This window comes from Tyto alba, unplaced genomic scaffold (assembly GCF_018691265.1).
Source record: "Tyto alba isolate M040663 unplaced genomic scaffold, T.alba_DEE_v4.0 Super-Scaffold_41, whole genome shotgun sequence".
NCBI classification, from domain to species: domain Eukaryota; kingdom Metazoa; phylum Chordata; class Aves; order Strigiformes; family Tytonidae; genus Tyto; species Tyto alba.
In genome coordinates this window covers 23157718-23172421 of record NW_024881317.1, presented here as the reverse complement: position 1 = coordinate 23172421, position 14704 = coordinate 23157718, and the positions used below count along the sequence as shown (strand labels likewise).

At 49.4% G+C, this 14704-nt stretch overlaps 1 protein-coding gene across 10 annotated transcripts in view; it reads right to left on the bottom strand.

Annotated features, from left to right (window-relative positions):
* CPEB1 (cytoplasmic polyadenylation element binding protein 1) overlaps window positions 1-14626 on the bottom strand; it is a 43023-nt gene extending 28397 nt beyond the window's left edge. For 3 of the 10 annotated variants that reach the window (XM_032990477.2, XM_032990478.2, XM_032990480.2), the window contains exons 1-2: window positions 14535-14626; window positions 7939-8116 (exon numbers count right to left, since the gene is read on the bottom strand). In XM_032990477.2, the coding sequence (XP_032846368.1) occupies window positions 7939-8116; window positions 14535-14609 (253 nt within the window). In that variant the 5' untranslated portion in view covers window positions 14610-14626. The other 7 variants (XM_042804259.1, XM_042804260.1, XM_042804261.1 and 4 more) reach the window with 6 other exon arrangements.
* Window positions 14627-14704: the final 78 nt, after the last annotated feature.

Below are 14704 nucleotides of genomic sequence, written 5' to 3'. Positions count from 1 at the left end.
GAACTCCCACCAAGCTTCACCTTTGGGGAAGCCTAGACAGAGTATCAACAGACAGCAGCACTTGAAATCCCACCCAGATCCAACATCTTGGATGAAACCCACCACTGAAGAAATAAGGAAAATAGGAAACAAATTTATCAGCGCCAGGAAGCACTCACTCCACAGCATCAAGCCACATTTTCCCTAGCCATCTATATTTTTCAGGAAATCAGCTGTTTTGTTTAATTGAACCCAATCAGATTCAAGTTCAAGAGATCTATGTTTCCCTCTGATGACTTCAATCTACATTCAAGACAAGCTCCCTGCAATTCATTTACGGGTATAACTGCTGAAGCACAGAGTAGAATTTGCTTAGATAACCAGCATTTTTTAGTTACACCTTTTCCCACCTGAAGCAAACAGCCAGCACAAACCTGCTTCCCCTTTAGCACTCCCAGCCACGCTGAAAAATGGAGACAGGCCATCGAAGAAAAACACCAACTGAAAAAACTGGAATTCGAATGGATTTCTGGAATAGTTATTTTCGAATTCAGAGCCTGGAAATTTGTTACAAAGCAGGCAATTGTTTATGGCAGACAAAACTAATAGGATACTGGGGCAGGAAGAATTAATTTCCTGTAGAAATTCAGTCTAAAGAGTCATAACCTCAAGTTATTAATAAATAAATGTCTACTAAATATTAAATAATTTCACTTTGCAACCTGACACAGCCCAACCCAGCCCAAATCCTTCACTGCAGACCTTCCCAAGTCCCAAGAACCACCATGAGTCTTTCCAACCTGGATTTTTCCCTGGAGTTGCCACTGGAAGCCAACCATCCTGGCAGAGGGAGCCGTGCTGCGCTGGGCTCGTGCCCGAGCGTCTGGGAGAGGCTGAGCTCCCGCCTCCCCAGCCGGTTAGGTTTGATTTTAACAGCATCACGAGAAGAAAGACCTTAGTAAAATGCTCCCGTGTCAGCCTCAGAGCAGGAAGCTCTCCTGGAGGACGTCCTCCTGTCTGTCCAGGAGATCCCTGGAGCCAGGGTGCACCGCAGCACAGGCTGGACAGCTTTCCACACCACCATCTGGACAGCAAGCTGCATTTTTCAGACTTCAAATGTTAGCACTGCATTTAAGATATTTCAAAGGCTTCTTAAAGGCAAGCATCTCCACACAGTTCATCCCTTAACCTCCAGTTAAACCGTACCAGCCCAGACAGCTTACACAAGCTGCAGCCCTAGCCGCTTGTCCCCACCCCAGTACTCCCTCTCCACTTATACCAGTTTAGACAGAGGAGTTTCCACACAGGAAGCTGGGCTAGGGAGCCGATCTGGTTAAAACCAAGCCACGGGGAGATAGTTTTGAGCCTGGCTTGTTCCCCTGATCTGGTATGCAGCATGGCTGCACCGGCCAGACACTTGGAACAGGAAAATATTTAGAAAATTACAGCCTAAGCCTGTGTGGAGAGGACAAGCAGGGACTGGCACCAGGAGCTGTGATCCATAGGCGGTTGGTGGCAGGTGGGTTAAGGTAGCATGGGGAGAGGCAAGCATGACTCAGTCCCTGTCCCGTAGCAGCAGCTTCTCTGTGCCATCAGACCTAGTCCTGAAAGGCAACACTTCATTCAAGCACAAAGATGTTCAGATGTTTGCGCCTTCCAGACCTAGGCCACTTGCAAAGCCAGCTGAAAGTCCAGCAAATGGGTTTTAGCTTGGTAACTGAGAAAATCCAGATAAAAGAGGCAATAGAACAGTTAAACATGAGCCAAGCAAGCTAGAGCCCACTCCCACCACCTCTGTGGCCATGAACAGGTCTCCCTTTGCTCCCACATGCTAATTTCTAGCAGAACCTGAGTGCAGAGGAAGCCCCTCCCTAAATGAGACACCTGAGCATACAGAGCAAGGGAAGGATAAGCACAAGTCAGCTGTTCACTGAAAACTGTGTGCAATATACCTTGTGGACTAGAGCTCTGACCAAGGCTGAACTTCCAAACCAAAATCCGGATAAGCAAGAGGCCAGGCCAGCATTTCTGCAGCCTGGGATCACAATGGGAAGACAGCTCACAGCAGAAGCATTGGTTTGCCTTTCACACCTCCGGTTTTCAAGGCTAGGAATTGCATCCCTGACAGTTAAGCTTCTCAACTATGTTTTGCACACAAGACAAACAAATCCCAAGTGGAAGCTTTTAGAGGATGAGCCAGCTGTATTCCTAAGGTACAAGAGGGATCATCAGGGGCTTAGGAAAGCTCTTGTTAGGTACAAACCTACTAGTTACAAGAGGTTTTCCTGATGCACAACTAAGCATCTTCCCTGTAATCTGAAAAATTCTTCAAGTGGAAACATTTGCTGCTGCATGACCTGTTTCACAGCCAGATGAAGGAGTCAGCCTTATTCCAGTAACCACAGTTGAACAGCTGGCAAGCAACTGTAAGAAACCAAGGAAGATGGCGCTGCAACTAGCCCTGCTGCTCTACCTAACCTGTTCCAAGAGAAAGACTGAGAGACTGCCACAGAACTACAGCACCAAAGCCGGAATGACAGAGCACAGTACATCAGGAAACCCGCTGAATCTTCAGCAACACCATCTGATTTGCAACCACTGCAGAGTGCAACAGCTCAAGGCCAAGTCCCTGCTCTCTGCAGAACACCACCATGATCTACTTCCATTTGCAGATCCGATGAAGAAGCCCATTCACTAGAACTACTTTCCAGTACAGAAAAGCATTGTGCCCATCTAGGCAAAGACCTGTTAACACGACACTTGAGAGATAAAGGCCAAAACCAAAGTGCACTTTTGGGGCACAGGTATTGAATTTCACTGTTCTGGATGTGTGTACCTGTAGTACAGCATTTATTTGTGGCAGCTCCACGTGAGCTCCTGCTAACAGCCTTGTGCTGCCTCAGGCATCCCATTAACCCTGCAAACTCCAGGCAAGCAGGACTACATTTTGGGTCTCCATCTTACAGCTTTTTGTCATCTCACCCAAGACCACACACATCAGGTCAGCTGCATCCAGCACTGTCTGGCATGTTTCCTCATGGCTGCAGGGCAGTAAAGAACAGAGGAATTTACATTACAGTACCGGAGAGGACTTTTGGGGAGGCTAAACAAGTGATAGGTCATTAATTGATTGCAGTTGAGAGCAAACAGGAAGCCAGTTTAGTCATCAGCTAGTCTGGGTTCACATTTGTCCTTCAGTTTTCCTTAAAGCTGCCAGGAGAATCATTAGGACCTGATGGGCCACAACTAACAGCCTTTACAGTGAACTTGGCACCTTAAGCCACTCCCATCCACAGGAAGTCATTTAAGCGTCTCCCATTTCTTCACACAACGGACTGTCAATTTATAGCAAAATAATGGCTGCTTTGTTTCAGTCAAAGTGAGCAGAGCTTAATGAAAGGGAAATCAATGCTGCTGGGGCATTTGGGGGTACCTACAATATTTTTAAATCCATTTGTTTTAAGCCAGCAGTGCTTTTGGTTAAAGCCAGTCAGCTTAGCCAGGTGAGTAAATGGGCACGCAAGAGCTGAAGGAGCTTTATTCACTGTTCTACTTAAACTGGAAGTTGTGCCTACAGAACAGGATGATGATTTCAAAAGCTGGTTTGGGGCTTTTTTTTTTTTTTAAAAAACCAAATCTAGTAGCAGCACCTTCCACCCAGCAAGGCCCAGCTTTAAACCCTGGCAAACCACCCGCTACCTTAAGAAACTGTCTCACATTCTTATTCAGACTGGTGATGAACATGCAGATCAGCTTTAAAAGTGGGAGACAACCACATTCCCCATTCAGCAGATGCCCAAGGACAGGCTGTACTCCAGCAGCCCTGGCAGGAGCTGACCTGGTGGGAGATGTTGACTCCTGCTCTGTCAAGGCCACATTCTCCCATCTCCAACACTACACTAAAAGCCACTAAAGATTAATGTTTGCATTACACACAACCTTGCTGAGGAAGTTTCACCTTTCTTCATAGAGGACTGAATCAGCCTGAAAGGCAGGTGTTTTGAAGCACTGTGTAATCCTGTTCCAGAAGCTACCAGACAGGTTCTACAATTACAGCTTTCTCCACACTGCTGCACTGTCCCCTTCAGTTTGAGCTAGCAACCTAAGCCTAGTGCTTGAGGAACTCCTGGAACAAGCACCCATGAACCACTGCGGTGGTCAGGCTGGGCCTGACAACTCAGATCGTTTTGACAAGGCAACGAAGTTCACCGAGGATTATCATTAACTGCAAACTGATCTTCACAGAGATTTAACATTAGGTATGGCAAGCTAAATCTCCAGTGGCAGTCCCTTCTGTCACACAGCTCTGCCCAGATCTGGATAACTCTCCAACTGTGTCAGAGCTGGGGCTGCTGAATAAGCTCATTCTCTCACATTGCTCAGGCTGCTGCTGTACTGATCTCCTCAGCACTGCCTTGCTGCGCACCTCATCGCACCAAGTAAGGTGTCTCCACACGTGTTTCCCCAATAGCATTAGTGAAAGGTCACAAACTTCTGCTGCTCCTTCTCTACCACGTGTAATACTCTTAATGCTGAAAGGAGCTTTTTAAACACAAGTCCAATCCAGGATAAATTTAGTTTGACCTGAGGAAGACAACTGAAGAGCTTGAGGGACCACGAATAGATTGAAGTACAAGTATTTCCCCTGCTGGAATAAAATCTCTTCCCCCCAAAAGAGTTTACATTGTAAAAAGACAGTTTTTTCACCTGTTAGAGCTAGTACATTAAGAGTGGATCTCCAGGCTCATTGAGACTGCCCAAGCTATGGGTTTCATTATAATACAGCCTAACTACAATACATAAGTTTTGAAGAATTCATGAGCCTTTAGTGTTTTTACTTGGTGCAGGAACAAGTGGAACTTGGAGCAGTGACGAAACACTGCATGAGATCAAGGGCGTCTCTGCTCAGTTGGTCACCTACTCAGAAGCCAGGATCACTGAAGGCAAGACACTGATCCCGCAGAGCCTTGCCTTGTTCACTCAAAAGGCACAGCAAACAGTTCCAACAGCCAGCTGCAGGCTCTAAACCATCTGCCCAGTGCAGGGGGCAGTTAGCTGCATTCTATTCTGAATTTCAGTAATCAGCTGCTCAGCCTTAGAGCCACCAGGTATGTATTTCTGCAAGAGAGTGCCACAACCTAGGCAAGGGTCCAAGCTCTGAAGCATTTCCCCATTTGCAGATCACAGCTGCCCTAGGAGTCACGTCCTTGCTGACAGCATCAACTTTTTCATGGAGAAGATGCTCATTAGCAACACATTAAAAAACAGAAGCAGCTCGTGCACTTTTCTGATCCAGAGACAGAAGGAAGCTTGCAGAACTGCTGCATTCAGGCCCTTGTTACCTACTGAGAGGTCCTGACTGACAATAACAAAACAAGGCTGGGACTGCAAGTAGACTAATAACTCTAAACTGCTGATGCACTGGCAGATGCTGACTCATCCACATATTTACAGCTGATAACTGCTGGCCTGGCCAGGGTAGCTCAGGTTGTATTCGTGGTCTCCTGTACAGCCCAGAGGCACCTTCTGCAAGTTCACGTTTCCACGAGCCTAAATGGTGAAGGCACCCAAGGCAGCCACTTTATAGCCCTGGCTCAGCAGTGCCCAGCATCCTTTGGGAAGTGAGCAAACCTCTTTCCTCACACCACCACAAGCATTTGTGCCACTGTACAAGGCATTTGATACAAACTAAAAGACTCCTGTCAGGTTAACCAGTGCTGAGCAAGGCCCCCATGCTGCACAAGTGGCTGTGTCAGCAGCCAGCACCCACTTGTGAGACCGGCCTCAACTGCTACACCAGGAACAAGAAAAGCTGCTTAGGAGGACCCAAAAAGCACAACTTCGGTAAATATTATTTCTGCTGCAGGGCAACCAGGGGAAGCCTCCTTTTTTACATGCAAGTCCCACTGTACTTGTCCTACAAGAGGTCTTCCATAGAAGTTACTCAATGATAGCCTGAAACACTAGCACAGTTTAACACTGCTGAAGGGAAATTCACCCAGTTTCCAATAAAGACACCACCTCTCACAGCAGCTCCACACCAGGCAAGACACTCTGTTCCAGACATTCACAAGAAACACCACAGTAACTGCAGACCAAGCAGAGGCTTACATGCAGTAGGTCAGTAAGCAGGTTCGTTTCATTGCCAGGTGAATACCCCAGTCCCTCAGAGAAGCACTTTAAAAGTCCAGAAGACAGTACTGCAAATTAAAATTGATGTGCCAGCTCTAAGCGCAGATCTAAAACCAGAACTAACCCACATCTTCACAGGATGAATCTGCTCTAGTGGGTAGGGATGGTTGCTTTATCAACTAAGTTAACTTTGGCAAGTAAGCTGAAACCTAATTAGGAAACATTCCCATTGCAAATTATAAATGGAATATGAAGGGTTATAGCTAAGATTTCAACAAGGCAGCAAGAAACAACTCTTTCAAGAACTCATTTTAAGCAGGTAAAGGAAAATACTTAGGTTTATTTCTCCCCTATGCTTCCAGGGCATCAAGATCAGATAAAATACTGACTACCACTGTGTGCCAAGGGACAAAAAAAAGTCTGAACAGCTCAGTACAACAGCAAATCTCTCAAAACGCAACACTAACCACACCACTGACCTGAATCAGTTAATATTCACTACGCAACTCCTGAGGAGTAGCCAGCATATCTGTCTTACTAGGCACGTTTCAAGCAATGCTGGCTATAGATCCGTACCTTGAAGCAAACGATTCACTTCCTCTCGTATTTCTGCAGCGCCAGCACAGGATCACATGGCCAGATCAGCCCCTGCTCCACAGTGCTAAGCCTTCAAATACCCGGGAGATTAAGCTGCACTGGAAGTCATCTGGTAGCAGTCATTTTGCTAGTCCAGAACAAAGTTGCACTGCGCAAGCATCAAACAGACCCACAGGATGCCCAGACACACATTTGCAGCTTTTTACACCCATTTGATTAAAGCTCCTCAGGTTACCTATGAGCACAAGACAACCCTGTCTCCAAGTGACTGCAGAGAAAGCTGCTCTGCCTACGGGAGCCTGCAAGGTCACCAGCTGGTGAGGTTTTTCTCTCTGCTTCCCACTTTGTTTTGGGACAAGTCCAGAGGATCAGTTTGTTTCCAATAATGGCCAAAGTGTTTATTGACCCTATAATTCACAGGCTGGAGGAGCAATAGCAATCCCTTTCAAGTGCCCAAATCCTTGGCACAAGTACCATTGCACAGAAGTGCACTAGCAAGGGGCACACAGCAGGTACATTTACTGGCAGATCTTGCCTACTGTAAAGGGACAAAAGCATGTCCTTCACTTGCATAAAAATAAGATTGGACCCAATACTCTTTGCTTTGTTTTGAGATGGGTCAAGTGCAAGACAGCAGAATATGCCCACTCCCCTCAGCCTGTAGGAAGCAATAGTTTGCAGCACCGATTTCATAATCCCAAATTTGCTTTGCAAGAAAGCTTTCACCTACATCTACTGCTTTGGTGTGCTCTTAAATACACAATTAACTGACCTGTAGTGAGCATGGTTATTCAAAATTCTTTTGCATTTTTAACATATACAGCAGATCAGCTATACTAACCACTGACAGATTAATCCCGCCTCCAGGAGAGGCAGACTGTAAAGGAGTCTGCTGGAACTACTTACACCAGAAGCTGGCAGGTCAGGCAGCAAGAGCTCACTTCCTGCCCAGTGACTCGCAGCATCACAGGGAGTGCAAGCAAGCCTTCCCCAGCACCTCCCACACTGCCAGGAAACACCTGGATTATCCATTTCAGGCACACAAACAAATCCCTGGTACTAAAACAGCACTAACCCTGCCTCCAAGCACCTCTCTTGATCACAAGCAACGGACCAACCACCACACCACCAAGGATGACCACCACCAAAGGTTTGCTTGCTAGGTCCCACCAAGCAATTCTGCCCACTCCAGATCCTCAAGCCCACCTCGAACCCAACCAGACACATCACCTGGAAGGATGTCACGTTTGCTTTTCGTGACAGGCGTGGTGCAGACTCCACTGAAATCCAAAGAGTTGTCCAACATTGCATTTATTCGGCGGAATATATCTGCATTGCTGCAAGTGGAAAGTGCAGGGGCATCTGGGCTATCCCAGCAGTCTTTTGTGTTCCTCCCAGTATCTTCTTTCTGGTCAAAAAAGAAGTATTAATGTCAAACAGGCTAATACTCACCATTTGGCTTTCAACACATTGTAGAAGGTCTGGATTGCCTCCAATACTCACATTAGCTTAGCTCTAGGTCTTAGCAACACTCAAGTACAATCCTTGGCATTAAAGAAACAGTTAAGCAAATGGGTCAGCAATTTGTCAGCACAGCACATCAGACCAGGACTACCCCAGTCACAAACAGGTACCAGCACCCCATGGCTGGGATGAACTTTAGACTAACAGCCACAGCACCCAAATTGCTTCAGTTGGTAACACAAGCTCCCTGCTGCTTTGCTCCAGCACATCACAACACTAAAGCAGAGATCCAATTAAAAGGCATGCTTCTTCCCATAAACAGCCTCCTGACACTGAGGGACAAAGCAGATGCTCATGGTCAAGGCAGCCACCACAAGAAACCTCCTGTGCACAGCTGAAGAGAGCAAGGCTCACTATCATCCACATTTGGAAGCTCCGAACAACATCTTGGAACAGCTCAAGTCAGCAGGCACACAATCACCTCAGAAAACAGGCTTGCAGAAAAAACACAGCTTCACAGCTAATCAAACATAGCCCCAAATCCTGAGGCCTCTCTCAGAATGGCAGAGAATCAAATCCTGATCTTCCATTTAGGTAGCAACTCCTGACCGCAAAGGGAGGTTACCTCAAACCAGCTCTGCTTCAGCACAACCCTTCACAGGCACCGATCTACCAGCGTCAAGGTTTTGGGACCATCCTAAACAAGACAAAGCTCTTGTAAAGCTTCCTCTGTGTGAAAAAGATCAAACCTCTCCTGTTTCCTGGTGCCGGTCCAGAGAACCAGCAAGGGCAGCTGCTTCCCCCAGCTTTGCTTGCAAGCCACTTCCACATCCAGGCTTGTTTTGATGCAGCTGCCCGACATTCAAGCCTCTGCCAATCTAGAAGACACTAAACTTAATCTCTAACCAGCATTTTGGACCAAGGACAGGTCTTCCTGCCACCCAAAAGCCACTGCAGCAGAACTCTGCTCCTGAACATGCTGAACAAACGGTACCACTATCAATTAAGACCCACATTAAAGAGAAGAGCAGGAAGGCATAACCTCACCAGTCTTGGCCTTCAGAACAGAATCCTTGCCATTAAGCAAATCGAGTTAGAGCCAAATTCAAGGACTGAATTGCAGTGAGGCTGGCGAATGAGCCCCTACTACTCCAGGACACAGAAGCCTATAGCTCTAAATTGGGCCATTTGTACTTGTCAATGAGACACTTAATACCTCTACCTTTGGGATGCATTCCAGCAAGAGTTTTGGGCCTGACTTTCCCCACATTTTCCCTTCCGGCTTCACCACTAGCAAGCCTGGAGCACTGAGCAGGTTTTACTTTCAAATCATCCCTTACTCATCTTTCCAGTATGTGGCCTGTGGCAGAAGGCAGGTCTAAACTGACTTTCACACGGACACAGGACCTTTATCCCAGCCCTACTAGGGGACTGGCATTTCCTCCCCCCCTCACCCTATCATTAGGAGCAGTTTTACTGCCATAACACATAATCTGATAGTTTTCTCCACACATGAGAGCTTTCCCCCACCCCATATAGCTAAAAGCAAAGGAAACTGTCCTGGAAGCAGCAGGAATAAGCTACTAAATTGTCAGCTCACACGACGCTGGAGGGCAGAACCTGAACAATTGATTCAGGATTTCAGCCCCTTTAAGGCTATTAACATCTATTCAGTGCTGGGGTCTGGGATCTTTGTCTACTGAAAGGCTCAGTCCACCCCCAGATAAGGTCCAGAGACTCAGCAGGCACAATGCCGGAGCATTTACAAGCCAAGAGTAAAACAGGTAGGGCTGAAAGAAAGCTTCAGGCAAGAGGGAACAGGCAGAGCAAGCTTTAAGTCATCTTTATAAAAAGCAGCTGAGGAGTACAGAAGCTCAATTTAAGAAAATATTGCCAGTCATCTTTAATAAAAAGAAGTGCCGCATCAGGCTGCTTTGGCACAAGTGTGAAACTCGGCATTCTACTCCTGTTACTGCTAAAGAACCACTTACAGCAGGAGGCAAAGCTTTTCCCTAGGAGTCTGTGCTAGCAAGACAAAAATAAACCCAAGCAGCAAACCAAACTCCTGACCCGTTCCTGCTCATTTATTATCTGATGCTTCCCACAACTGGCAGCACCAGTCCTGATACAAACAAGGAAACGAGAGTACAGACAGGCATTTCCACAAAAATTCCTTCCACTTCGAGCTTTTAACCTTAAGACTGTCAAGGATATCCTAGAGATATTGCAAGCATCCTGGACACAGGAGCTGGCATCCAACCCCCTGTAGGAAGTGGCTTATGTCTCTATATCTTCCCCTGGTAAAGCTCACCCTCCCCAAACCTGAGATTACTCCTTTGAGAAGAGCTCTGCAGGTCTTCACGCAGGGCCGAAACGATTGAGCAGCCTGGATAGTCCGGTGGAAAGAGTTTGCAAGCGCATAGCTGGAGAACACGCCCATATCTTTTAGTGTCAGAGTCAATAGCAAAGCAGAGGGAAATACCATGCCTGAGGCTGCGTCCTCCAGAACCTGCTCCACTCTCACATCCCCAAGCCAAGACAAGCAGAGGAGCACTCTTGAGCCCAGCTAGGATTAGCTTTCAATGCTCCATGGTGATGGATTTTGCTACAGTTAAACACATACCGCCTGTTCACGCTTCTCTGGAAGCCCTCCACATAGCAGCAACTACAGCTACAGCCCACGCTCGGAGCTGGTGATCCCTCCCCTCTGCTTTCACCAAGGCACCAGGCCAGGAGCACTGGCAGGTCCTTCTTCCATGGGCCCCAGCAGCGACTGGGCACATTGTATGAGACACCGGGGTGTAACCAGTGACCTAACAACAGCCATTCTCAGCCAGTCCTGCCTGCTACAGTGCACAATCCCAATTCAGGGAGGGGGGACACCGTTTAATCAGTGCAGCTGCTGGATGATCAACAGAGAAGCATGATCCAACCCACAGGTCACTTAAAGTCACCAGGAGACAAACACTGCTTCCTGATTTCTGGTGAGACCCAGGCTCCACATTTAAGAGCTGAGAGTTTCTAAGGATCTTCCTAGATCAGAAACAAATGAGAAAGGCAATTCAGTTCCCTGCAGCAGGCACACGGTGCCACAGAGCAAATGATTTAGAGGCTTCAGGTTAAGTCACTGTGGTAGATCTGGAACTCAGACCCAAGAAGCATTGCACACAAAGACACAGCAAGGTGAATCTCAGACAGGAGCACAGCCCACCATATCCCAGCTCAGGAAAGTCCTTAGCCAAGAACCTGTGTCCAAGTGTGAAGATATGTCCCCAGGATGCTCTGAGGTCTCAAGGCAGGCACAGTCAGGCTCCAGACACCTCTAGTGCTCCAAACAAAACACACCAGAGTGACCAAAGCAGTGCCAAGCTTGACTTGAAATCGGGACAAGGAGTTTCCACTCCCTCAGAGCAACAGAAAGACAACCGATGAGCCTTACCACCATGGTAGAGAGCTTGTTTGCTGGCTCTGCATTGAGAAGCCAGCAGCGTGAAGCACAGCAGCTGCCAGGTCTCCGGAGTTCCCATCCCAGCAGCCCCAAGCAAACCCCATGGCTGCAGCCAGCAGTTTACCTGCAAGAGGTCCCGCTCCAGATACGCATGCACAACCTGCAGCAGCTCAGTCAGCAGAACACCACACACTTGTGCGGCAAAAGCCAAAGATATCCAAGGCAAGTGGAAATGAAGGCACCTTGACAGCCCTGAGGCAGACACGCCTATAGGAAACCTACAGAGAATGAAATCCCAGGGCTAGGCACAACCCACAGCATCACAACAGCACTAGCACAAGATTAGGATTTCCTAATCCTTAGGGAAGTCATTAAACACAACTCAGCTGCCAGCATGGCCAAGATGTGTATTAGCTCTTGGGGACACTCTGGAGCAGACAAGGCTCATCCACCTCAGCTACAATTCAGCCTCTCCTTTTTACAGCTTTTGTAGAAATCCCACTGGGGCAGCACCATGCTGATGCCCGAAGGGGTTCTCAGCATTGTAGCTACAGCCAAGAGGGCCTTGAATTCTGAGACAAAATTTAAGATGCTGTTAAAATTGTGTCAGTCTCAACATAATCAAGCCAAGATGGCTCCATACTTTGATCAAAGGCAGCTCAAAGTTCCTTTTTACTGGTATGTTTTCCTACCCAAGCTGAAGTCAGCTACACCAATAGAAAGCATAATATTGGTGTTACTGTTCCTACCAAGGACCACCACTAACAAAGCAACAAGCTCACTCACTCAACTCATCCCAAACAGGGTTAGGTTAAGCCACATTCAGCTTTTTCACTGTGAGCAAGGCTGAACTTAAGCAGCACTCCCAGGGTTTACTGGGTGGAGAGGATCTTGAACACACCTGTCTGGAATCAAGACCTGGAGGGATTTTGATGGTGTTTTACAGGGGAGCACTGACTTCTGAACACCACCAATTTTACCAAAACTCCTGTTTTTAAAGAAGTGTCCCTGTCAAGGCACTTACTCTTTGTTTGTTTTTTTTGTGTGTTTTTTTTTTTTGTTTGTTTGTTTTTGTTGAAACAATACATTTCGAAGCTATCACTCAAGCAGCTTTGGAAACAAGCAGTATCACAGCTGCCTGTTTAAGCATATTATCAAAGCAGAATAAGGTTTAAATTGGTTTAGGGAGACTGTTCCAGTCAAGATGAACTGCAGCAAAGCACCGGGATCCTGAAACTCCTCACACAACACAGCTTTTGCCCTTCACACCGCTCCAGCTGGAGCCCCTCACCAATGCTCCAGCTGCCAGCATACATGGTTAGCCAGTCATGAAAACAGCCACAACAAGCGCTAATTGGTTTTAGCTGGGGAATACTGAAGGGTAAAAGAACTTGTTTTTCAGAGATGTCTCTTGACTTTGCCCATGCAGCACAGTTAAAGACTTAAGTCTCCTGGGTCACTAAGAAAAGCCAGTCTTGCTAGATGGAGCTTGCAGTCGCCTGGTTTGAGTAAGGTAGCTCCCTTCACCTTGTATGCTAAAAAGACAGTGTAGAAGCATGCAGAACTACCACTTGCGACTGAGCAAACCCATGAATACTTGCTCAAGCCAAAGCACACCCCACCACCACGAAGCAAAGCTCAGCACCTTCAGCTCAGCTACACCCCGCCCCACAAAAAAATCCCCGGATGAGGACAACCACAGGCACCGCTTCCTCACTGGACTGGGACCACTGAGCTTCCTCCAGCAACTGCTTCGTCTCTGAAGGTGACTTGATGGGATCCCTGAGGTGAAGGTCCTTCAGGCCCCCCTGTTCATCCAGGGGCGGGGGCAGCCGCCCAGGCTCAGACTTTAACCCAGCAGCGGGGTCCAGCCTCGGGGGGTGGGCGGACGCCGAGAGGGGTTAAATGAGTCCCCGCTCGCCCCCCCCGAGGCCGGACCCCGCCGGTCCTCTGAGCGAAGTGGGGGGGGGGATCCAGATCCCGTCCCCGCTCCGCCGCCACACGCGGAGAAAGAGCGGGAAATCACCTCAGCGCCGCTCGCCGCTGCTTCCCCCCCCCCCCAGCACCTACCGCCGCGCGCCGCCAACGTGTGAAACCACGTGACCCGGGGGGGGGGGGGTGGCCTTAAAGGGGCTGCGCGCACCGCCCGGCTCCGCTCCTCCCTCGTGCTCCGTGAGGCGCTGGGCCCGCCGGCACGTGTCCCACCCGCGTCCCGCCCCTCCCCTCACCGGCGGGAAGGCCATGGGCGGCGCTGCAGGGGCGGGCGGATCCCGGAGGAGGGGGGGAAGCGGCGGCAGCGGGGCCGCCCTGCCCGCCCCGCCGGCTTTTATGGGGCCGCCGCCCCGCCGGGGCGGGGGGTGGGGGGCGAGGGGAGCTGCTGAGGGGAGGGGCCCAGGCGCATGCGCAGGGCGCCCGCCCGCCGCGTGGCGCCCCCCCCCCCCCCCCCCCGCCCCTCCATTTACTCCTCCCCTATCCCGGCGTGCGCCGCGCGGGGTGAGGGGCGCGCGGTTCCCGCGCTTCGCTGCCAGTTCTCCGTCGCCTCACGACGCCCGGCGCCGGCTGCGGACCCCCCGGCGCCCCCTCCCCACCCCTGAGGGGAGTGGGATCCCCAAAAAGTTAAAACAGCCCCCCTTCGCCCCTCGGGGGGGGGGAAAAGGGGGGGTGGCGGCAGCCCACTCCCACCCTCAGACCCCCCACCCCACCCCGCGGTGTGGGGCAGTTGCTAAGGTTGCAGCTCAGGCCCCCGCCGTCGTGGAAATGGGCTTTTTCCCTTGCAGGAACCGGTGCTTCACGCCCAGCAGTTGGTGGTGCTGCCGCTCCGGCCAGTGCATCCGCACCCATCAAAAACCGTAAAGGTGGTTATTTTATCCCATCTCCTACCCACGTGCCGAAAAAAAAGCAGAAAGCCCCTCACCCTTTTTGCAGCAGCAGAAGGGATCGGAATTGAGGCGATTCGGGGTTCAGACCTTCCCATGCATCCTTTGCTCATCTTCCAGTGCTGGGCCTGGCTCCCTGCTGGGCTGCAGCTTGGGAAGGGGAGAGCCAGGGCTCTCTTAAATCCCACCCAACCCGTGCTGGGAGGAG